Here is a 25,730-nt window from a genome sequence, read left to right as displayed (position 1 = left end):
ACAGGTCTGTGAACTGCCAGGTTTACACACTTCGCAGCACTCACCATAGCACATACCCTCCCCAATGTCCATAACCCCACCTGCCTCTCCCGATGCCCCTCCCCCCAGCACCCCTCAGTTTGTTTTGTGAGATTAAGAGTCACTTATGGTTTGTCTCCCTCCCGATCCCATCTTGTTTCATTTATTCTTTTCCTACCCCCCAAACTCCCGCATGCTACATCTCCACTTCCTCATATCAGGGAGATCATATGATAGTTGTCTTTCTCCAGTTGACTTATTTCACTAAGCATGATACTCTCTAGTTCCATCCACCTCATCGCAATGGCAAGATTTCATTTCTTTTGATGGCTGCATAGTATTCCATTGTGTATATATACCACATCTTCTTGATCCATTCATCTGTTGATGGACATCTAGGTTCTTTCCATAGTTTGGCTATTGTAGACATTGCTGCTATAAACATTCGGGTGCACGTGCCCCTTCGGATCACTACGTTTGTATCTTTAGGGTAAATACCCAGTAGTGCAATTGCTGGGTAATAGGGTAGCTCTGTTTTCAACATTTTGAGGACCCTCCATGCTGTTTTCCAGAGCGGTTGTACCAGCTTGCATTCCCACCAACAGTGTAGGAGGGTTACCCTTTCTCCACATCCTCACCAGCATCTTAAAGCAGTAATAATCAGCTTTGGATTCAGAATACATGCCAGTTCATCATTGACCTGTTCTTGAATTTTAAAACACTCCATTGATGGCTGAATCTTCCCTATTATATATATTAAGAGAAAAGAATCTGAATGCCTAAGGCTATTCTTGAAACTGTAATATAACGATTTCCTCCCTGTTAATGAGCCATCTCTTCTAAAAAGAATTTTATACATAATTTGATCAAATTGGGGTCAGTGGGGTCAGTGCACAAATTTCAAAAGATAGCTTCCTCGTGTGGAGATAGCAGGTCCGAGGCTGGGGGCGCACTCGGCAGGACTGTGAACAGGCTCCTCGTGTGCGGTGGGCTGGACAGCATGTGTCTGGGGGCTCATGGTCACGGTTGGGGCCTCTGCGTGAGTCAACCACGTAAAAGCAGAACGCAGAAGCACAGACCCAGAATGCTCTCTTAACCAAATTATTACGTAACTAACATTCCAAGGCACATCTACATTTAGTTTCATCTTCAAATATGAATAAACACCTATATTCCAGAATATTCTCTGTATTTGACATACTTTAGAGCCTGCAGTTAAAAACTGCTCAGCCAGGATTTCTTAAACTCCACCTCCTATTTACAGATTTCATTAAATAGCCACAAAAGTTGTTCTGTTGAATTAAAGCAATTTTTAACTAAAATACAGTACCTGATTTGTGGTTTTTACGTAACTGAATAAAAAGCCTATGTAATAAAATTTGTTTACATCTCCTCTGCCATTCTAGTGAAACAAATTAGTAACCCCCAACTTAAAAAAAAAAACAAAAACTTTACAGTTATGAATGAAACCCTAATCGTCCTCTTTCATCATGGGCAAGAGAGGCTCTTCTTAAGGGGCTGTGGGAACCCTTCAGTGATGTGGGGCCTGCAGGCCTGGGAATAAGGCACCTGGGTGACTTAAGTCGTTTTAGCATTTGCCTTTGGCTCCGGTCATGATCTCAGGGTTCTGGGATCAAGCCCCACATCAGGATATCTGCTCAGCGGAGAGTCCACTTCTGTCTCCCTCTGTGCTCTCTTTTAAGTAAATAAAAAAAATCTTTATTTAAAAATTTTAAATTTTAAGAAGATTTTTATTTATTTATTTATTTATTTGACAGAGAGAGAGAGAGAGATCACAAGTAGGCAGAGAGGCAGGCAGAGAGAGAAGGAGAAGCAGGCTCCCTGCTGAGCAGAGAGCCTGATGCAGGACTCCATCCCAGGACCCTGAGATCATGACCAGAGCTGAAGGCAGAGGCTTAAGCCACTGAGACACCCAGGTGCCCCAAATCTTTAAAAAAAATAAAAATAAAAATAAAAACTATTTTGAATAATAGATCAATAAAGCTGAAAGGGACTAATTAAAGTGAAAATTAGAAACAGTGGAAGACCATCCACAAACCTAAAGCTGATTTTTTGAAAAGATAAAAATCAAGGGGCAATAAATTGGTAATGAGTACAAATAGATCAACTTAGCTTGGGATTTAAATGTATGCTCTTTCCACTATTCCACTGCCTTATTTTGAGTGATGGGGAAGGTTTAGAAAAGGGACAATCAGGAACAAGCATGATGATGTCATGAAAATGGGCAAAAGAATATTATAGAGTTGGTTTCCTGGGTGACCATGTTGGTGGAGGAATATTAAGGAACCAGGAACTGGCAGGGACAGAGCAGGGCAAGGATGCTGGGAGTACACTACTGATTTTTCAAACAATAAATTCTTTTCTCACAGAAATGATTCTATGCTTTTGAATTGGGGCTGGTTTTCTTGGTTAAGGAAGCAGTGAGCTGAGCTTTCGAGAAGGGTAAAGGGGGAAAGACTGAGCTGTGACTGGCTGCGGGGTATGGGACTCCCCCGATTGCTCACTGCAATTATTGTTAATGGCAAAGACTTAATGGTAGTTCAAAAGCGGCCATTTGAGAGGTGTACCACTGAAACGCAAAGCAAGACAGTTTTTGGTTTTTGTCTTTTCTGCTTGGAATGAAACATCAATGCTTTATTCATAATGAAGAACTTACTCACTAAAGCTAGAATGAGACTACTACTAACCACCTCCATCACTGGTCCAAGCACCATTTCTTCTTTCCTGGATTATCCCAACAACCTCCTCATTTCTCTTCTTGGTTCTAAACTTGTTCCCTCCAGGCTACCCTCAACACAGCAGCCGGAGTGATTCTTAAAACATAATGTGCCGCTTTTCTGTTCCAAACCCACCATTGACTTCCTATCTCATTTAGTGGCCTTAGAATCATGTCCCACACTATTCAGGCCCATGCTGCTTCTTGATCTTATTTCTTATTATTCTCCCACGTATTTACTGTGCTCTAGTCATCCTGAATTCCTCGCTATTCCTACAGGCCAGTTACAATCTCTCCTAAAGTATTTGCACCGGCTATTCCTTCTGCTCTCTGTCAAATAAACAAATAAAATCTTTAAAATAAAATAAAATGCGGGGGCGCCTGGGTGGCTCAGTGGGTTAAGCCGCTGCCTTCGGCTCAGGTCATGATCTCAGGGTCCTGGGATCGAGTCCCACATTGGGCTCTCTGCTCGGCAGGGAGCCTGCTTCCCTCTCTCTCTACCTGCCTCTCCATCTACTTGTGATTTCTCTCTGTCAAATAAATAAATAAAATCTTTAAAAAAAAAAAATAAAAATAAAATGCGGGGCGCCCAGGTGGCTCAGTTGGTTAAGCTGCCTTCAGCTCGGGTCATGATTCCAGGGTCCTTGGATCGAGCCCCACATCAGGCTCCCTGCTCAGCAGAGAGCCTGCTTCTCTCTCTCCCCCTCTCCCTGAAGTTCTGCTTACTTGTGCTCTCTCTCTAACTCTGTCAAATAAATATTTTAAAAAAACAAAATAAAATAAAATGCTCCACAGAAACTATGTGCTAAAGTATGACTTTTAATCAATACTGTATACACAGTTAGTCTGTTTCTCTAACCAGGAATTCACATCCAAGGATGGTCAGGTGGCGTTCTAATGGCAAACTCAAGCTCCAAGTGCTACCATATTGCTTCATTTTATCTTAGTCCTTTTTTTGTTGTTGTAGGTTTCAGCATTTTATTATTTTTTAAAGATTTTATTTACTTATTTGAGAGAGAGAGAGAGATCATAAGCAGAGAGATCAGTAGAGGGAGAGGGAGAAGCAGACTCCCCTCTGAGCAGGGAGCTCAACGAAGGAGGGCTCAATCCCAGGACCCCGGGATTATGACCTGAGCCCAAGGCAGATGTTTAACTGACTGAGCCACCCAGGCGCCCTCTAGAACACATTTGAGATAGTCATTTACTTAGGAGGCAGACTCTGCACATTCATATAGCCTTGTTGGTAAACCAGTGTTCCCAGCATTCTGTTTAGGTGTTCTGATCTTACACCAATGGGTCACCTGAAGCAAACACAATTCCATAAAGCCAGAATTCATCTAACATTATACTTACTGTGAGGTCACCAGTGTCCTTAGAATCAATGGCCAGACAGTTTGGGAATTCCAGGCTCATTTTTCATTGGGTATAGACTACAGTGTTCCCTAGCATTATTGTCCTATCCATGCAAGAGTGTGAATAACTCCCATCTTTCAGTCAAATCATATACGTCCAATACCACTAATTTCATCAAACTCACCCCATTTTTTATGTCCATTATAACCCATTAGTTTAATTATAGTTTCAGAATATATGAGAAATGAAGATAACTGAAACAAATATGTATCTATATCTATATCTGAAGCAATGTTGCAGCACTTGGAGCTTGAGTTTGCTCTTGGAATGCCAACTGACCATCCTTGAATGTGAATTCCTGATTAGAGAAACTGACTAACTCTTATGCAGTATTGTCATGCTTTAGCACATTGTTTCTGTTAATGCATTTTATTTTATTTTATTTTAAAGAGGGAGAGAGAGAGAACCAGAGAGCAAAATCAGGGGAAATGGCAGAGGGAGAGGGAGAAACAGGCTCTACTGAGTAGGGAGCCTGATGTGGGACTCAATCCCAGGACCCTGGGATCATCCCCTGAGCTGAAGGCAGATGCTTAACTGACTGAGCCACCCAGGCACCCTCTGTTAATGTATTTTCAAACACATGTCAGACATCCTAACAGTATATTTCACAACAAAAAATGCTAGAAATATGTAACAATAAATTATTTCAAAACCAGAAACTGAGAAACTTTGTTAAATACCAGGCTTGACTAAACATACTTTCATACTTGAAAATCTCAAAAAGTGGTGCCTGGCTGGTTCACTTGGTGGAGCATGTAACTCTTGATCTTGAGGTTATGAGTTTTTAAACCCTCTGTTGGGTATAGAGATTACTTAAAAATGAAATATTTATTAAAAAATATTTATTTATTTGGGGCGCCTGGGTGGCTCAGTGGGTTGAGCCGCTGCCTTCGGCTCAGGTCATGATCTCAGGGTCCTGGGATCGAGTCCCGCATCGGGCTCTCTGCTCAGCAGGGAGCCTGCTTCCTCCTCTCTCTCTCTCTGCCTGCCTCTCTGCCTACTTGTGATCTCTCTCTGTCAAATAAATAAATAAAATCTTTAAAAAAAAATATTTATTTATTTGACATGGACAGAGAGCACAAGCAGGGGGAATGTCAGGCAGAGGAAGAGAGAGAAGCAGGCTCCTCGAGGAGCAAGGAGCCCAATGTGGGACTCAATCCCAGGACCCTGGGATCATGACCTGATCTGAAGGTAGATGCCCAACCTACTGAGCCACCCAGGTGCCTCTAAAATAAAATCCTTTTTAAAGTCTCAAAAAATTTATTTCCCATGGACCACTATTAGGAAGCTACTGAAGGGCCTTGTCAATGAAAAACAACCTTCAAATGGAAAACCATACGGAAACACAAAAATCAACTCAAGAGATGCCAATGGCATTCCCAAGATGTTATATGAGCAGCTGGCTTCGTGAACCAGTCTGCATTAGAAGTCACAGGGCTCCTTGAGAGTAGTTGGCAAAATCAAAGTGGTAGAAAGCTAAGGATGTTAAAATTGAGAAATTTGGAGAACTGTAGGGACAGTTTGGGGATGAACTAAGGATAAGGACATGGGAAACAAAGGCAATGAGAAATAGAACTGTTTTAACTATGACAAAGCAAAGTTGTAGAGAAACAAAATATTATTTCATAATATATGGCTAAGAGGTGAATGGCACTAACATAGTCAAAATATTGTAAACATCAGAAAACATTCTACAGAAAATGAAGAATGCTATTAGGAGAGGACCAAAGAGTGACAACTGCTCTAAATTCTCATCTTCCAAAGTAAGACATTAAATGATAATATCAAAAACTGAAAAATACACAAGTACTATTGTTAGCCTGTTATTTAGTGATTATAAACACCCTAAGGACAAGAGTTGAGAAGTGGTGGCCTCTGAGAAGCTGGCAATAGTGGCTGTAAAATAATCTTGTAAACAATACGAATAATTGAAACATTAAAACTAGATTTAAAAATAAAGGTGAGTCAAATCCCTTCTGTAAAGGAAATCAGATGAGCTCTTTTTTTATATTAAGATTATTTATTTATTTTACAGAAAGAGAGACACACACTATATACACAGCTAGAGACGGAACACAACCTGAGCCCAAGGCAGATGCTTAATGACTAAGCCCTTCAGGCGCCCCCAGGTGAGCTATTCTTCAAGTACAAAATGCTTCGCTTGGAGAACCTAAGTGGTGCAGCCCTTAAACGTCTACCTTTAAATATGTCTGCCTTTGGCTCACATCATGATCCCAGGGGCGAGGGAGTGAGCCCTACATTGGGCTCCCTTCTCAGCAGGAAGCCTGCTTCTCCCTATCCTAATAACCCTGCTCCTGTTCCCTTTCTCGCTCTGTCAAATAAATAAAATGCTTAGCTGAGCTGAGCTTGATAGGAGGAAGGGGAGACTACGCCTGTAGTCTTGGTATTACTGAGGGTGACAGCTGGGAACATTGTCTTTAATCAACCCTATAATGCAGATTATTTTTCAGTTTTAAAGATAAGGAAACTGGTTCTAAAACCTAACAAGTTTGAAGAATTTCAAAGCCCTTTTGGTGTATCTAGTATATGTGCTTCCTCCACAGACCACGTAACTCTTCAGTGCAATCTCCAGTCCATGAAACACACTCACTTGTCAGGTCAGTCACAAAATTTAATGGCTTCTTGAGATATGAAGTCAGTGCAGGTCTCTCATTTGCTCAAGGTCTCATTTAGTCCTACCTGAACCATCTCACAGGGAACCCAAAAGTGTTCTTGGGCTACTATGTGAACTAGAAGGGTTTTCATGGAAATGAAGCTACAGATACAAACTTGCTTAATATTCAGTATTCTGCTGAGTAATTTTGATGTCAGGAATAGCCCATGAAAGTCATGTGAGATAGAATGTTTAGTTTTCCCTAAGGCATCCCACTGGTGGATGTTGTAGTAGCTTTAAAGACTTAAAGAGATGTAGAGGCATACGTGGATTAAGCAATTCAATAAACGTGTCAGTTTTCTCAAACTTGATTTATAGCTTCAATACAATTTCAAATAAATCAAAATCTCCAAGTTATGGTGTGTATTTTTTTAAAAAGATTTTATTTATTTGACAGAGAGAGAGAGATCAGAAGTAGGCAGAGAGGCAGGCAGAGGGGGGAAGCAGGCTCCCTGCTGAGCAGAGACCGACGTGGGTCTCGATCCCTGGACCCTGAGATCATGACCTGAGCCAAAGGCAGAGGCATAACCCACTGAGCCACCCAGGAGCCCCAAGTTATGGTGTTTAATATGGCAAGCTAAAATTTGTATGGAAGAGGCCATGAATTGTCAAGGTAACCTTGAAGAGATGAAAACTGTCACCAGATACTAAGAATGAGAGAGCTGCAAGAGTATGGTATTGGGATAGACCAAGGATAGACCAAAAGACCAGTAGAACATATTAAATGTAGATGCAAGTGGTACTGCAAATAAGCTGGGGAAATTATGGACCTCTCAATAAATGGTGTTGTTACCATTTGTCATCCATACATTATGTATAGTTAATAAGCAGGACCCATCCCCAAAACAGAATCAACTTCCAAGTAGATGATTAGGTATACATACAGATTATTTAATGGCCCTGGAGTAGAGTAGGGGAGGATTTCCTGAAGAAACCAAACCTCTGGGGCACCTGGGTGGCTTAGTTAGGCATCTACCTTTGGCTCAAGTCATGATCCCACAGTCCTGGGATGGGGTCCCTTGTCAGGCTCCAAGCTCAGCAGAACATTTGCTTCTCCCTTTCCCTCTGCCCCTATTCATGCTTACTCTCTAATAAATAACATCTTTAAAAAGAATTCAAACCTCAAGAAGACTGAATCAAACTTTTGGCACAGTAAGAGTGAGATAAATTTTGAAGATACCTGCAGTGAATATAATTGCTACAGGACTAAAATCCAGGAAAATATAAAGAGCTCTTATAAATCAGTTAAGACACACTAACAGGAAAACAGGGTGGGGGGTTAACAGGTATTTGACAGAAGAAAAACTAATGATTATTAAACTACAAAAATATACTCTATTAGAGATCATGGGAATAATTAAGACTGGAGATAACATTTAACATACTGCAATTAGTAAAAAAAAAAAAAGTATGTGTATATATATAATTTAAATCAAGTACTCTTGAGGCAGAGCAATGAAAACATTTATACACTGTTGGAGGGGGGAGTATAAATTGGCACAACACTCTGGAAAATAATTTGCTATTATACAATAAAGATGAAAGTTTAGTAACTCACTCCCCAAAGAAACCAGATGCGTAATTTTCTCATAGCAGTTGTTTGTTGAAAGTTTCAAACTGAGTATCTATCAGAAGTAGAACGAAAACAAAGTACAACTTTAAGCAAAAACATGACAAATCAATTTCATGAACATGTTGAATGAAAAATATTCAAGACATGATTAATCAACTTTATGTAAAACTCAAATATATGTGAAACCAAAAAGTACACTTATGAGCTTTGAATAATGTACAGAATTGAGTAACTATACTGTGCACCTGAAATTAACACTGTGTTAACCATACATGTTGTAATTAACTATGTTAACTTAAAAAACATGTGGAACAAATTAACATATTGTTTGTGGATATAAACATACACAGTAAAAGGTCAGGAAACAACAGACTATCAAATTAAAAATAGCAGAGGTAACTAGACAGGACCAGGAAGTGAAGAGGTTGGGAATTGAAAAGGAGAATAAAGGAAACCTCAAAGGTGTTGGTAATGTTCTATTAACATTAGGGCCAAGGATACATGAGTTTTTTCTCATTATGTTCAATAGTCTTATTTTGTTAAAAGTATAAATATGTATAAATTGTACATTATTTACAGAAGATGAACTAATTAACATCAGTGGGGAAAAGATCAAAGAATACTGCATTGCCAGTATTAAGTAATTTTATGTAAAGACTGAGAGGTATCGTAAGTAATAAAAAAAGGGAGCGAAGAACATGGGGGTACAGAGTAACAGGGTGATGGTCATTAGGAACACGTGATGTAATGAGTCCTCTCTAATGGTGTTATATACAACTGATGAACAACAGAACTCTACCTCTGAAACTAACAATACTCTGAATTTAAATAAAACAGAAAAAGGTATGAAAATCATTGAGGAAATAGGAGCAGTAAAATGATGGGTAAAACCAATTATAAAATTCTAAGAATTAGCATTGTGCTGGAGGTCCTAGTCTGTGCAATTGGGGGGAGGGGTGGGGAAAGGAAGAAAAAGAAAAAAAAAGGAAAAGGACTTAAAGACTGTCAAGCAACTAAAATGTCTATTTGAAAATAACAAAATCATCTTTGTAAAAACCTAGTGGACTGTACTTGGGCATAAATCTGACAGGATGTTTTATCATGTACACTGAAAACTACAAACATTGCAGAGAGAAGTTATAGTCAAATAAATGGATACATGGATTAGAAGCCTCAATATTGTCGATGTGAATCTTATGCAAATTGATCTAGATTCAATACAACTTCAATCAGAGACTCAACAGTGTTTCTTTGTTGTTGATACAGGTCTAAATTTTGTTATCTACTGAGAGATTAAATTTTCAGAATAGAAAACGCCTAAGAAGGAAAACCTACAGGGCTCAAGCAATTAAGCATCAGACTTTGCCTCAAGCATGACCTGAGTCCTGGGTCTGCACCTAGTAGGAAATGTGCTGTCCCTTACCCTCTGCCTGTCCCCCACCCCCAGCTCACGCTCTCGCTCTCGCTCAAGTAACAAACTCTGAAAAAGAATGGTTTAGGCCTCTGCCTTCAGCTCGGGTCATGGTCTCGGGGTCCTGGGATCGAGCCCCGCATGGGGCTCTCTGCTCAGCGGGGAGCCTGCTTCCCCCCTCTCTCTGCCTACTTGTGATCTCTATCAAATAAATAAAAATGTTAAAAAAAAAATTAAAAAAAAAAAAAAAGAATGAATGAAAAAACGAACCTAGAAGATTTAATCAAAAGGGATTCTGAGAAGGAGGTCAGTCCCTAAAATGAAATGAAGGATGGTAGCTTAAGATAGCTACAGGTCCAGTGTCCAAACAGGAATAGAGGATTTTTTTTTCTTTTCTACTCCTACGTTCCTTCCCATTCTTTTTATTATTAACATAAGATTGTTTCAGGGGTACAGGTCTGTGATTCATCCGGCTTATACAACTCATAGCGCCCACAACACATTCTGCAATGTCTACCCGCGCCCCACCCCAGCAACACTGTGTCCTAAGATTAAGAGTCTCTTATGCGGGGCGCTTGGATGGCTCAGTGGGTTGGGCCTCTGCCTTCAGCTCAGGGTCATGGTCTCAGAGTCCTGGCATGGAGTCCTGCATTGGGCTCTGCTCGGAGGGGAGCCTGCTTCTCCCCTGCTCTCTGCTTACTTATGACCTGTCAATAAAATGTTAAAGAGTCTCTTATGGTTTGTCTCCCTTTCTGGTTTCTTCTTTTCTCCCGTTCCCTTATGATCCTCTGCCTTGTTTCTTAAATTCTGCATTATCAGAGGAAAGATGATTTACTGTGTTTACCTAATGTAATAATAAGTATATGCTGCATGTATATGGTGGGGGTATTACCTCATTTTCTATAATACTAAGTCAATACACAAGATAAAAACAACAAAACATGTTAGAGAAAATATTGAGGTAAACAGAATAAAGTGCAAAGGCGCTGCCTTTACAGAGCTCATAGTCCTGGAATGGTCACGTCTGACTTTCATAAAGTGTCTGTGTATGTGTGTATGTATATATATATATATATATATATATAGGCAAAATATGTATGCAATACAGAAAAAAATATGGACTTTTATTGACAATTACTCTCCAACTGATTCCGTAATGTGCCTATAGAACAGGCATTATAACCACATTTTCAAACATTTTTCATTTAAATTTAATTAAACAAATTTATTATTGGTTTCAGAGGTACAGACCTGATTCACCTGTCTTATATAATACCTAGTGCTCACTACACCATGTGTCCTCCTTATTATCAATCACCCAGTTACCCCATCCCTCCGCTCCCCTCCCACAACCCTGTTTGTTCCTATGATTTTAAGACTCCTATGACTTGTCTCCTTCTCTGGTTTCATCTTGTTTTTCCTCTCTTCCCCTATGATCCTCTGACTTGTTTCTCAAATTCCACTCCTCAGTGAGATGTATGATTACTATCTTTCTCTAATTGACTTATTTCGCTTACCAGAATACCCTCTAGTTCCATCCACTTTGCTCCAAATGGCAAGATTTCATTTTTTAAAATTTCATTCTTTTTGATGGCTGAGTCATAGTCCATCATACACACATACACACACACACTTCTTTATCCATTCATCTGTTGATGGGACATCTGGGCTCTTTCCATAGTTCAACTATTGCGGACACTGCTATGAACACTGGGGTGCAGGTGTCCCCTTTCTGTATCTTTGGGGTAAATACCCAGTAGTACAATTGTTGCCTCACAGAGTAGCTCTATTTTCAACTTTTTGGGGACCCTCCATACTGTATTCCAGAGTGGCTGCACCAACTTGCATTCCCACCAACGATGTAGGAGGGTTCCCCTTTCGCTATATCCTTGCCAACATCTGTCATTTCCTGACTTAATTTTAGCCATTCTGACTGGTGTGAGGCAGTATCTCATTGCAGTTTTGATTTGTATTTCACTGATGGTTAAGTGATGTTGAGAACATTTTCACATGAAATTGCTGCTGGCCACTTGGGTGTGTTCTGCCATTTCTTGTTTGGACTATTTGTTCTTTTGAGTGTTGAGGTTGGTTAAGTTCTTTGCAGATTCTGTATACCAGCCCTTTATCTGATCGTGTTATTTGCAAATACTTTCTCCCATTCTGTGTCTTTCGGTTTTGCTGTGGAAAAGCTTTTCAACTTGATGAAGTCCGAATAGTTCATTTTTGCCTTTGTTTCCCTTGCCTTTGGAGATGTGTCTAGCAAGAAGTTGCTGCAGCTGAGGTTGAAGAAGTTACTGCCAGTGTTCTCCTCTAGGATTTTGATGGGTTCCTGTCTCACACTGAGGTCTTTCATTTTGAGTTTACTTTTATGTATGGTGTAAGGAAATGGTACAGTTTTACTCTTCTGCATGTGACTGTCCAATTTTCCCAACACCATCTGTTTAAGAGTTTTTCCCACTGGATGTTCTTTCCTGCTTTGTTGAAGATAAGCTGACCATAGAGTTGAGGCTACATTTCTGGGCTCTCTGTTCTGTTCCGCTGATCTATGTGTCTATTCCTGTGCCAGTACCATACTGCCTTGATGATTACATCCTTGCAACAGTTTAAGTCTGGAATTGTGATGCCACCAATTTTGGTTTTCTTTTTTAACATTCCTTTGGCTATCTGGGGTCTTTCCTGGTTCCATACAAATTTTAGGATTATTTGTTCCAGCTCTGTGATAAAAGTTGATGGTATAAAAAAAAATAGTTTATGGTATTCTGACAGGGATTTAATTATACTGAATCTATAGATTGCCCCAGGTAGCACAGACATTTTAACAACATTTGTTCTTCCAATCCCTTATCATGGAACATTTTTCCACTTCTTTGTGTCTTCTTCAATTTCTTTTATGAGTGTTGCGTAGTTTTCTGAGTCAAGATCCTTTATCTCTATGGTTAGGTCTATTCCTAAGAATCTTAATGGCTTCCGGTGCAACTGCAAATGGGCATCAACTCCTTAATTTTTCTTTCTTCTGTCTCATTATAACCACATTTAAAAGAAAAAGTAAACTCTACCCGCAACATGGGGCTCAAACTCACAACCTGAGATCAAGAACTGCAAGTAGTACTGGCTGAGCCAGTACTCTATACTCGTATTTTTTAAGAAGCTGCTGAAATGAAAATAAAATCATTCTGGTTGTTTAAAGGGAAAACTAAAAGTAAACAAAACTAAAGCAAAAAGTCAACAACAAAAACCACAACAGAACTGTTGAGACTACATTCATTGGCTTAGTTTTATCTACCACCTGAAACAAACAAACAAACAAACAAAAGTTAAGAGTTTTACAATAATTCATCATTCAGAATCGGTCACTGTACAGATTTTAAGAGGTTTTGAGTCAGTTCCAGTATAGAAGTAAGGCCAAAGTGTTTCTGTAAAATAATAGTTAAAAATATAGAGAAGGGATCTATCACTCAAATTATAAAAAGAAATCTCACACAATTCACAGTCTAAAAAAATACCGATTTTTTTAGGTATTACTTTTGGCAGAAGATTAATTTTCTTAGGACCCAATGCAATATAATTACTCTGACTACATCGTCCAACACCCCATAATCCATCCTGTGCTAAAATTGGTTGCTTCTGATTCTTTCTCCTTCTGGGAAGAGAGTCTTTACACACACCCACGATCCATTCAGGCTTATCTTTCACTTTCACCTCCCAATACTGCCTGCCAGAATTATAACCCCTAGAACCCAGAACAGCTGGAGAGAGATAGAACCTCCTTGGGTTATGAGGTAAGTTATGCCTTTTATTTCCATACTGGACAGTTTTTCTATCTTCTGAGACAATAAGCTTACGATGTGCTGTTTCAGGATCGAGAATTAGATCCACCTGAAATCTGCTGATAATTTTATTTAGGCCAGAATATTGTGGAGCAAGATGGTAACCATATTCCTTTAATTGGAATGAAAAAGGCTCAGGGGCCTTTAAGGTTTTATACCTATGGTAGATGCTTTTAACATCTGTCAGTAATTCCAGCTCTGATTTAGTAGATTTACCCTCTATCTCCTTTGATAGATGTTTTAATGTGGAAAGATGACTTGAAAATGTTGCTAGGTTTTCATTTAGTTTTGTTAAAATATCTATTTCTTCATCTTGTAATTGCCGAAGAACAATCTCTTGCTCATTTTTGAGAAACAACAAAATTTGTTCAAATTCAGACTTTATTTCTTCTCTCCTACACTGTACCTTCTTCTTCAGCTCCAATGATTTTCTGCTCTGCATAGTTATCACCTTTTCAACTTGTTCTACTCTCTCCTTCCATGGTTCAATGCAATTCTGCAATCTTTTCCTATGATAAGGAGCAGCCTTCTCTATGGGCCAAATATAGTGACTCCGGTGATCAGTGGAGAAACTACACTGTGGACATAAAACTTCTAGGTCCTTCTGACAGAAAAATGTCAAAACCTGATTATGTTTTTCACATATAAGCTTCTCTTCCTTCCTCTTCCTCTTGCTTCTTCTTACCCGTAGTAGCTTAGCAATTTCAATCAAATTGCCTAATTGGGGATTGCTTGTGAATTTCCTTTCTGGAGAGCAGTAACGGCAAAAGGGGCAGGGGAAAGTACCATTTAGATCCTTCCAGAACATACTGATGCAGGAGAGACAGAAGTTGTGCCCACAGTTGATGGTCACTGGCTCTTTCAAGTAGTCTAGACAGATGGGACAGCTAGCCCCTGTTTGGAGGTCTGCCAGGGCTGTCATAAACTCCATTGAGCCGTGAGTAAAGGTGAAAGGTATGTCCTTTAGTAAAGCCTGGCTCTCTATCGCTCAAGATCCAGCTAACGAACAGTGGATGATATCCTCCCACAGACCTTGAAAACTGACCAGCTTCCAGTTTCACTGGATTGGCATGTTGATGATAGTCCATATAAACCTGTTTATCCCACTGCCCCTTAGCTCTAGAGTCTTTTGCCAAGAATACTCCACAGGCTGCAGTCTATTGCATACTAGAACGTATCAGCTGGGCTGCTGTTCTTCCCACTCAATGCTATAAAGTCAGGCTTAATGACTTTCCTGTTCAAGAAAGCAGCTGTAGCAGCCCTGAAACAAATAATACATTATATGTTAATAAAAAAGCAAGCAAGCAAGCAAGCATGTACCTGTAGGTCCAAGACTAGGAATCTTTGAAGTTAAAAATATGACACCACAATCCTCAATGTATTAAAACAGTCACATAAGACTCATCAGTAAATGCTAAAATCATTGAAAAATGATTGAAAAAAAAACAAAACAAAACAGGAATTCATAGTTATAGTCATTCATCTCACATATTTCAACAACAGCAACAAAACCTGTAAGATAGCCTTGCAAAAAAAAAAATTCCATCTCAATCCAGTCATAAGAAAACAAGTAGTCTAACTTAAATGGGGGGGCATTCTACAAGACAATCAGTATGTATTCTTCAAAATGTAAATGTCATGAAAAACAAAAAAGTTTCAGAAATATGACAGACAAAAATATAATACACAATACCTGATTGAGTCTGGGATCTTAAAAAATAAACCAGAAGAATATTTCTGGGATAAATGGGAAAATTTTACTTATGAACTACATTTCATATTCTATCAGTATTAAATCATGTTAACATATTAATTTACCATAGGTAAGAAGTAAAAACATCCTTGTTCTTAGGCAATATATACTTCGGTGGGCAGGGACACCATCTTGATGGTGGCAACTTACTTTCAGAAGTCTCAGTAATTTTAAGATGTGTAACAAAAAGTTAGAAACTGGTGCATCTAAGCAAAAGGTTTATCTAAAGGTTTTAAATGTTCGAAATAAAAAGAGTTAGGGAGAGAGGCACCTGCGTGGCTCAGACAGTTAAGTAATGGCCTTTCATCTCACAGTCCTGAGATTGAGCTCCATTTTGGGCTTCCTGGTCAGTGGGAAGTCTATTTCTCCCTCTCCCTGTGCTGCTCCCCAGTTTGTACACTCTCTTGCTTGTGCTCTCTCTCAAATAAACAAAATCTGGAAAGGAAAGAAAGAAGGAAGGAAAGAAAGAAAGAAAAGAAAGAAAAGCAAGAAAAGAAAGAAAAGAAAGAAAGAAAGAAAGAGTAGTGAGAAAATTTCCCGGCTTGTTTTTAAGATACCCAACACACCTGGAGCGCCTGAGTGACTCAGTCAGTTAAGCATCTGCCTTCAGCTTGGGTCATGGGATCGAGCCTTGCATTGGCCTCCCTGCTCAGCGGGAAGCCTGCATCTCCCTCTGCCTGCCTCTTTCCCTCCCTTCTTCTCCCCCCACAGTAAGTAAAAAAAAAAAAAAAAAGAAAAAAGTCTATTACATTTGAATCCTGGTTCAGCTACTTAGTGTATACTTCAGGAAAACCCATATAACTTTTAAAAATCCCATTTCTTTGATCTATAAAAATGGGGGTTGGGGGCACCTGGGTGGCTCAGTGGGTTAAGCCGCTGCCTTTGGCTCGGGTCATGATCTCAGGGTCCTGGGATCGAGTCCCACGTCGGCCTCTCTGCTCAGCGGGGAGCCTGCTTCCCTCTCTCTCTCTCTGCCTGCCTCTCCATCTACTTGTGATTTCTCTCTGTCAAATAAATACATAAAATCTTTTTTAAAAAAATGCAAACTATAAAAATGGGGATTGTAACATTTATTTACTTCCTTATTTATTTATGTTTTCCTTATTTGACAGAGAGAGCATGCACAAGCAGGGGGAGTGGCATACAGAGAGAGAGGGAGAAGCTCTTCACTGTGCAGGGAGCCTGATGCAGGGCTTAATCCCAAGGACCCTGAGATGATGACCCATGCCAAAGGCAGACGCTTAACTCAGGCTCCCCTATAACCCCCTTTTAAATAAGGAGATCACAAAAATGGCAGCCAACATATATACTATTCTTGGCCAATAAGCTATTTATTAAAGATTTTATTTTTCACATTACCCCAACATTGAACGTGGGGCTTGAACCTACAACCGGGAGATTAAAAGTCACATGCTCCACCTACTAAGTCAGCCAGGTGCCCCACCTTTCTATTTTACATTTATTTCAACCTGGATCCAAACAGGGCCCACATGTTACATTTACTTATTAGCACCCTTAAGTAACTTTCAATCTAGAATAGTGTCTTCTGCCTCTACCTTTGTCCTGGTGGACTCTCCCAAGTTCCACACTACCTACTGGTTTTTGCTATATAATTTTAACTTATCCCTCATACCATCACTGTTTAAACGATTAAACATTTCCTCTCAGTTAAACCTGTCAATAACTCACCAACAGTCAAGACAAAGCACTCCCCTTGGCTTACCATTCAGAGCCCTTCACCCTTCATACCTTATTATCTTTGTCTTCACCTGCCTATGGTCCCCGAAAGTAGTTTTTTTTCTTTTCTTTTTTTTTAAACAGAGATGTTATGTTCTCCTTCCTGCTTAAAATGACTCAACTGGTTATACATTACCTCTTCCTCCCTTCTTTCCTTGGGATTAAGTTCTGCTCCTTTTGGAGACTCCAAGACAAATTTTCTCTAAGACGGTTTAGTATGTATTAGGCACTAAGTTAGGATCTTTCATGTAGTCACTGATTGAATTAAACTCTCCGAACAACCCTATAAATTAGGAGCTACTATTATCCTCAATTAGAGCTGTAAAAAACGAGTCTGCAATAATCTGAGTACACTCATACAACATTGCATCAATTGGCACGATAATCACAAAGCTGTACTGTCCCTCCTTCACACTCCCACAGAATCCTATGCATCCCTCTACATCTATTTCAAAGCAACTTATATTTTTCATATTTGATATAGTCACAATTCTTCACATTTGATAACATATTCAAACACTTAGGAGGAAGGACAGGGCTTTATTGATTCTAACACTATCACAGCAAAAACAACACACAGCGAGAAGCAGCAATACCGAATAGAACTGGGTCTTCATCTAACTCTGCCACTTAAGTAGCTGTATGCCCTTGGCCAAATTAGTTTCTCTGAACTTCAGGGTTTTTTTTTTTCCCCACAAAGTAAGAAATAATAACTATCTCATATTGTAATTATTAAACATGAAAATAGAATTAACACACATGTCACAGTGCCTGCCGTTTAACAAAGGTGCAATAAAAAGTATTATAAGACAGCTCATAAAATCTCAAAAGCTCTCAGAAATCTAGCTCAAATCACATACTTCTACTACACATACAGGCATACCTTATTTTATCATGCTTTACAGGACTGTACTTTTCATATACCAAGGTTTTTTTTGGTTTGTTTTCACAAATTGTGGTTGAACGGATTAAGAGTTAATAGCTGCTTGGGGTGCCTGGTTGGCTCAGTGGGTTAGAGCCTCTGCCTTTAGCCCAGGTCCTGGTCCTGGGATCTAGCCCCGAATCGGGCTCTCTGCTCATCAGGGAGCCTGCTTCCTCCTCTCTCTCTCTGCCTACTTGTAATCTCTGTCTGTCAAATAAATAAATAAATAGATCTTTATTAAAAAAGAGTTAGTAGCTGCTTATGGACAAGGCGAAAAAAGTCGTTTCTTGAGATGCAACCCACTCCTGGTAAAGGTGCTATGAAGACTGTTGAAATGGATTTAGAATATGCCATAAACTCAGTTGACAGGGATGCCTGGGTGGCTCAGTTGGTTAAGCAGCTGCCTTCGGCTCAGGTCATGATCCCGGGATCCTGGGATCGAGTCCCACATTGGGCTCCTTGCTTGGCAGGGAGCCTGCTTCTCTCTCTGCCTGCCTCTCTGCCTATGCTCGCTCGCTCTCTCCCCCTCTGTCTCTGACAAATAAATAAATAAAATCTTTAAAAAAAAATAAAAATAATAAACTCAGTTGACAAAGCAGTAGCAAAGTTTGAGGATAGACTCCCAATTTTTAAATTTCTACTGTAACTAAAATGCTATCAAACGGTATTACATGTCAACAGAGAAATCATTCATGAAAGAAGAGTCAAAGTGGCAATTTCTACTGTCTCATTTTAAGAAACTGCCACAGTCACCGCAACCTTCAGTAACCACCACCCTGGTCAGTCACCAGCCATCAAACAGAAGCAAGATCCTCCACCAGCAAAAAGATTATAAGTCACTGGAAGTTCAAATGATGGTAAGCATTATTAGCATTAAATTATTTAAAGTATGTACACTGATTTTTTTAGACAGATGGTTATTGCTCACTAAAGTATAGGGCAAATGTAACTTTTATATGCAGTGAGAAACAAAATTCATTTGACTTGCTTTCTGACAGTGATCTGGAACTGATCCCACAGTATCTCTGAGTCGTGCACGTGCGCCTGTGTAGGCACGTAATATAAAAAGTACTGATATTAAGGGGCGCCTGGGTGGCTCAGTGGATTAAGCCACTGCCTTCGGCTTGGGTCATGATCTCAGGGTCCTGGGATCGAGCCCCGCATCGGGCTGTCTGCTCAGCGGGGAGCCTGCTTCCCCCTCCCTCTCTGCCTGCTTGTCATCTCTCTCTCTGTCAAGTAAATAAATAAAATCTTTAAAAAAAAAAAAAAAGCACTGATATTAAACCTAAAAAGTTGCTATGTCTCATATAGTTGCTAAGTCCTTCATGACTGGTAAAGGCATTAGCTTCCACCAGGTTCACTTAATAATGTGATGTAGGAAATTTTCTTGCACTGATTTTGGAGGCACAGGAGAGGAGCTTCAGAATTTTAAAATGAACTTTTAATTCTATATTAAAATACATTCAATTTGTAATAAATTCCAATAACACAGAACTACATAAATAAAGCATAGTCTCTTCCAAGCTACTCTTCCTACTCGTTCACATTATGTTATACCTAATGACTAAGGCTTCAGTGACTTCTCATTCTTGCCTAATACTTTCAAAATGGAGGGCACCTGAGTGGCTCAGTTGGTTAAGCATCTATCTGCCTTTGGCTCAGGTCGTGATCCCAGGGTCCCTGGATGGAGCCCCACATCAGGCTCCCTGTTTAGCAGGGAGCCTACTTCTCCCCCTGCATGTGCAGTCTCTCTTGCTCTCTGATAAATAAATAAAATCTTGAAAAACAAAAAAACAACTTTCAAAATGGGTACTTTTTTAAAAAAAGTTTTTTATTTAAGTAATCTCTACATCACACGTGGGGCTCAAATTCACAACCCCGAGATGAAGAACTACAGGCTCCTGAGCCCCCAAAACAGGTACTTCTGAGTAAGCTAAGATGTGGAGTCCATTGGGTTCAGGGTGAGGCTGCATAGAATGGTCAGAGATTAGAAAACGGGCTGAAGAAGTTTTAAGAATCTTGCCCAATAAAACAGCATACTGAATTGCAAAGGATAATGGGAAAATAAAAATCAAGAAAAAAAAAGTAACTTTTTAAAAAAGTATGTGCAAAAAAAGGGGACTCAGTAGGGTTCAAGAACATTAGATAGATACTCACTCCAGGAATCATTGTGCCCCACTTTTTCCAAGTGCACACACTGGTCAGTTTTCCCTACTTTCCAGAATAAAGCCATTAACAGACTATAAAGCCAAAAGAACCAGCTTTGTGGGAACAGACTGCTACCACCCCAGTTGACTGTCTTTTTCTCTCTTCCCACCATAGTAGGAGTCTCCTTTCTACTCCAAAACAGAATGGTGTTTCCAATCAATTCCCTAACTCTGTAGCTATACTGATCTTTCCAAATATAAATATAATCCTTTTATCTTCCACTTAAAACATTCCACTAGTCCTTTATTACTCTAAGAAAGTAGCTCTCAAACCTTAGATAGCATCAAGATTACCCAAACACCTTGGTAAAAAAGACTACTGGGCCAAATTCCTGGTTTCTGATTCAGTTGGCGTGTTTTATTTTTCTAAGTTCCCAGATGATGTTGCTGCTTAAGGGACCACAGTTTGTGAACTGCTGCTTTAAGAAAAATAAAGCTTTAAGACCCATCAAGATCTGGTCCTAGCCTGTTTGCTTAGCTCCCCACCCAATCATACATCGTAGTTCTGATTTGATTCTACAATAATTTTTGAAATTCCTTAGCAGGTATGTCCAATTCTTTCTGCCAGACTGTGAGCTTCTTGGTGGGAAAGTGTCTCCAGCTTTATTCTTATTCTTGGGGAATACAATGGGCGCTCAAGAAGTATTTAATGAGTAAAGAGAACCCGTGGTAGATTTCTAGCTCTCAGTTTCAACCACCACCACCTTGAAGGACTCTTAACATGCCTGAGCCTAAACCAGCTCATCTCAAGAGTGAAATGGTTCATTCCCAATGGTAAGATCTTTGTGAGTTAAAGGATATTTCAACTGGCCAGGAGGTGTACGCACTGCGGAGTAGTGGGTTTCTGAACGGTGGCTACCACTCCATCCTCTTAACTTCCCATCTCGCCTCCCTCCTCTCTTCCACCCAAGACGATATTCTTTGGCAGTAATCCAGCATTTTCACAATTCTCGTTCAAACCAACATCTTCTTGAAAATTTAACTGAAACATGGCTACCACTCCCATCCTGATTCCACATGTCTGAGAACACGGAGCTGACGTTTTCACAAGACCCTCGCCACACTGAGGAGACCCAGTGTTAAGACAAGCTATGACCCCGAGGTCTGGCGCCCAGCAGATGCTGAGGAGGCCCTTGCTCAGCTGACCCTCACGACACCCCACTCGGCTTACCTGGAACCGATGACGCACTCAGCACCTCTCAGACCAGAAATGCGGCGCCCCAGAGCCCGCTTCAGCATTCAACACGGAGCCCTCATCTGCGTGAATGGGCGGGTTCTCGCCAGAAGCGCACCCGCGACCGTTGCGGCGATTGGCTGTCGCTCCGGAAGTGGGTAGGTAATCGCCCGCTCAGGCTCCCTGTCCCTTAGTGACCAAGGAGATTGGGACGAGCTTTCAAGCGTTGCTGAGGACGTTTCCTTCAGTCATCAAGCAGCTGTTGTCATCAACTGATTTTTCTCAGTGGCAACCTTTTGTATAGTCTTATAATTTTTACTCCTGTGAGCAATTTGAAGATCACAGTAAGATTTCAGGTTGGTTTTAAAAAGAACACCTTCCTCGTCTCAGACACTAAGGGAAGGCAGAGTTCTAGTCAGACTTGGTCACTTTGGGATGGCGGGTGAGGAGAGCGTAAGCTTTGAAGTGAAAGAGAAGCCTTCGCCTTAATGGATCAATTTGCATCTCTGTGGGTTAGTGGGTGGGTCCGTCCCACCCTGTAGAACTATGCCCCACCTCAACTCTGACTCACCCAAAGTCCCTTCTGAGGAAGTGATATTTAAGGTGAAATTTAAGGCGTGGATTTGAGTTACTTCATATAAGTCTTTAATGCTGGAGGAAGAGCTAGTGAGGAGGCTGGTAACTGTAAAGAGCTCGGTGAATGAAAGATTCGGTACCCTCGGCTGGCACCTCAGGGGGGAAGTAGGGAGGGGTATGAAGCAGAAAAGAAGGAAAATGGCTTTTGGGAAGCCGAAGAGCTAGGCCAGAAAAGCTGCTGCAATACTTTTCAGGCAAAATGGAGAATTTGATCTTTATAAAGTCAATACGGTTTCATAGTGTAAAGAAAAGCCAGTGAAGCTTTCCTTTTCTTTCTTTTTTTTTTTTTAAAGTAATCCCTACACACAATATGGAACCTGAAATTAGGGAACCACCGAGGTGCCCTCTCCAGTGAAGCATTTTAAACCCTTACCATGATACAATAAAGTTTGAATTTTGAAAAGAGAATTGGCTACAATTCAGTGACTTAAGAATTTTGGGAAGTGGTGAGTGGTGGGAAGTAAAATACGGGTGTGAAGGCTCGGTCATTAAGCATCTGCCTTTGGCTCAGGTTATGATCCCAGGGTCCTGGGATTGAGCCCCGCATCAGGCTCCCTGCTCAGTGGGGAACCAGCGTCTCCCTCTCCCACTCCCACTCCCACTGCTTGTGTTCCCTCTCTCGCTCCGTCAAATAAATAAAATCTTAAAAAAAAAAAATACAGGTGTGAATTAGAGATTCCTCACCAAATATTGTTAGTGGTGCTTCCTAAACCTTTTGAATTGCTCGTGGTGAGAGCTTACCCTCTTTTCCTTTGTTCTTTTATTGTGGGATGAGCACATGGTTTTAATTTAAATACAGTGAGATAGAAAATTTGAGTTATTTCCTATCACAGTTCATGATGTAAAAAATTATTTATGATATTGGTATGACACCGAATCCTAAAAGGCTGGCCATGCTTTGTAGGGTACATCATAATCCAACCAGACAGGGCCAGCCTACTTGCTATATGCTAATGAAGGAGTTGATTGTTAGGCATTGGATTCTTCTTCTCAACGCATTGCTTTTAAGAATTATTTAAGGGGTGGGGGCGCCTGGGTGGCTCTGTGGGTTAAGCCGCTGCCTTCGGCTCGGGTCATGATCTCAGGGTCCTGGGATCGAGTCCCGCATCGGGCTCTCTGCTCAGCGGGGAGCCTGCTTCCCTCTCTCTCTCTCTCTGCCTGCCTCTCTGTCTACTTGTGATCTCTGTCAAATAAACAAATAAAATCTTTAAAAAAAAAAAAAATTATTTAAGGGGTGGCTGGGTGGCTCAGTCGGTTAAACATCTGCTTTCCATTTAGGTCATGATCCCAGAATCCAGATATCAAGCCCTGCATGGGTCTCCCTGTTGAGCAGGGAGCTTGCTTCTCCCTCTGCCTGCTGCTCCCCCAGTTTGTGCGCGCTCTCTCTCTGTCAAATAAAATGAATAAATTTTAAAAAACAATTATTTAACATCCCACAAGACTAGTTCAGAAGCAATCTGGCCTTCACCCTTAATCTTCCTGTGTAAGGCCTGAAACTCTTCCTAGTTGATCAGTGATCTGGTTTCTCAGCCAAAGATGATTTTTCATGCTTGTTATTCTCTGGATGCTTTGTATTCTTGGTCTCTGACTGCTCCATCTTGTTTTAGCAGCTTGCTCTTCCTCTGCCTGCCCTCATGCGTATAAGTAAAGGCCTGCAAGGGCCCGTGACCAAGTTTTAATATGTAGTATGAAACATATATGTATGTGTGTATGTATGGGTACACAGACGTGTATTTGTTTGCTTCTGCATGTAGAAAGGAAAAAGTGATGGTTAAGGTCTGGCTTTAGAACCAGGCTCACAGGAATGTAACACCAAGCACTGCTTTGTGTAACCTTTGGCAGTTTATCTTTTTGTACCTGTTTCTCATCTAGCACACAGAAAATGGGGGTGGGGCAGTAACAATATAGAGAATAGGATGTTTCACTCATGTCAAGCAATGACACAAACAGTCAGGGGTGTTGCAGCTGCCAGATAGCACTGAGACCAGCAGCAGTTGATGACACCCCAGAACTGATAAGCAGAAGCAAAGAAGGTTTGCAGGGGCCCAAGATTAATTAAATTCCTTTAAAAGGGGAAGATTTTGGCAGCAAACTGTCAGACTCTTCAGACATTGACCCCTCTATGTCTGGCCACTTAAAAAAAGGCAGCTGCCACCAAAGGCTCTGCCTGACTGATCTCTGAACAGAACCGAGATCCTTCACTGCTTGAACATAATAAGCAGTAAGTGCCAAGAGCTGACCTGGACCAGATCCAAGACTTACCTCAACTACACACCCACAGACTGACTTCCCGTTTGGTTCGTTAACTTCCTACCCTCTGTCTTGTTTGTTGTGTGACTTGTGTTGGGCTTTGTATGCCGTGTTAGTAGACAAATTAGTGCATGGTGAAATGTCATGGAGTTTGGAATCCTCAACCTGCTTTACAATTTTGTTAACCTTGCTTTATGACTGAATAAAGCTGACATTGTGGAAAGACACAAATGTGTGCGTCTTTATAGCATGCTCATGACACAGTACAATTTGACTTCTTGGAGACTAAGTAAGATTTTTTTTTTTAAAGATTTTATTTATTTATTTGACAGACAGAGATCACAACTAGGCAGAGAGGCAGGCAGAAAGAGAGGGGGAAGCAGGCTCTCTGCAGAAAGCCTGATGCGGGGCTCAATCTCAGGGCCCTGAGATCATGACCTGAGCTGAAGGTAGAAGCTTAACCCACTGAGCCACCCAGGCGCCCTGACTAAGTAAGATTTTTATGAACTAAAGCACTAACATCTGACGTGGCAAATGTAGTGTTAACCCTCCCCCCACACACACACACACGGCATCTAGCGTGGCTCAGTCGGTTAAGTATTTGCCTTCAGCTCTCATCATGATCTCCAGGCTGGAGATTGAGTCCTGTGTTAGGCTCTCTGTTCAGCAGGAAGTCTGCTTCTCCCTCTGCCCCCTCCACTTATACTCCTTCTTGCTCTCAAATGAATGAATAAAATCTTAAATATATGCACACACTATATAAATTCATCTGAAAATGACTAGTTCTGTTTCCCTGAAAGCAGAAATGAGATTTAGAAGCAGCAGGTATAAGTGGTCCATTTTGTTTTCTTTCATTTGAAAAGCTCTTTCTTTTTTCTTTCCTCTTCTTCTTCTTCTTTTTTTTTTTTCTTTCTTTGACTGAGCTAAGTGGCTTTATTGGGGGAAAATCTGGATTACAATGGATTTAAGAGTTGGCATTGGGGCCTTTTATCTTGCCAAAGGCGGGCACAACATTGACAGAGTGCCAGTTGTCCTGCATCTGCCGCTTAGTTCTGCCTGTCTTCTTTCTCTCCTGGTTGGCCACGTTGGGAGTCTTCCTTCTTCCTTTCCCAGTGCAGGCCAGGGAACCATGGACTTCGTCTCCAGGCACGCAGTGGGCTTCTTCAGGTGGTCAGAGCCACCACTTCACACTGATCGAGGGTAGCCTCAGCCTCTAGGTGTAGGCCTGCCAGGAGCTCAACCTGATCTTCTGGAGTGATATCCTCCAGCAAGGCTACATGAACCTTAATCTGGGCGACCATCTCTTGTCCAGTCACCTCCAGGGTGTGTCACTCTTGGGCACGGACAGAGAGTTGCATGTTCATGACTGAACCACAGCCACTGCAGCCACTACCTTGA

At 40.8% G+C, this 25,730-nt stretch overlaps 1 protein-coding gene, 1 non-coding gene and 1 pseudogene across 2 annotated transcripts; all 3 read right to left on the bottom strand.

The window, feature by feature from the left end:
- Positions 1-655: 655 nt before the first annotated feature.
- On the bottom strand, positions 656-719 carry LOC122890813. Its single transcript, XR_006381234.1, has one exon. It is a non-coding gene; the product is annotated as a small nucleolar RNA SNORD45 (small nucleolar RNA).
- Positions 720-13,041: 12,322 nt separating this feature from the next.
- LOC122889550 (tripartite motif-containing protein 60-like) lies at positions 13,042-21,892 on the bottom strand. Its single transcript, XM_044224790.1, has 2 exons — positions 21,444-21,892; positions 13,042-14,914 (listed from the first exon to the last, which is right to left on the bottom strand). Exon 2 carries the CDS (start codon positions 14,582-14,584, stop codon positions 13,163-13,165), a length of 1,422 nt encoding a protein of 473 aa, XP_044080725.1. The 5' UTR covers positions 14,585-14,914; positions 21,444-21,892; the 3' UTR covers positions 13,042-13,162.
- A 3,149-nt stretch (positions 21,893-25,041) lies between these two features.
- Positions 25,042-25,730, bottom strand: LOC122919065 (annotated as a pseudogene).

This window comes from Neovison vison, chromosome 11 (assembly GCF_020171115.1).
Source record: "Neovison vison isolate M4711 chromosome 11, ASM_NN_V1, whole genome shotgun sequence".
Taxonomy (NCBI): domain Eukaryota; kingdom Metazoa; phylum Chordata; class Mammalia; order Carnivora; family Mustelidae; genus Neogale; species Neogale vison.
The sequence above is the reverse complement of the archived record's forward strand: the minus strand, read 5'-3'. Positions and strand labels throughout refer to the sequence as shown.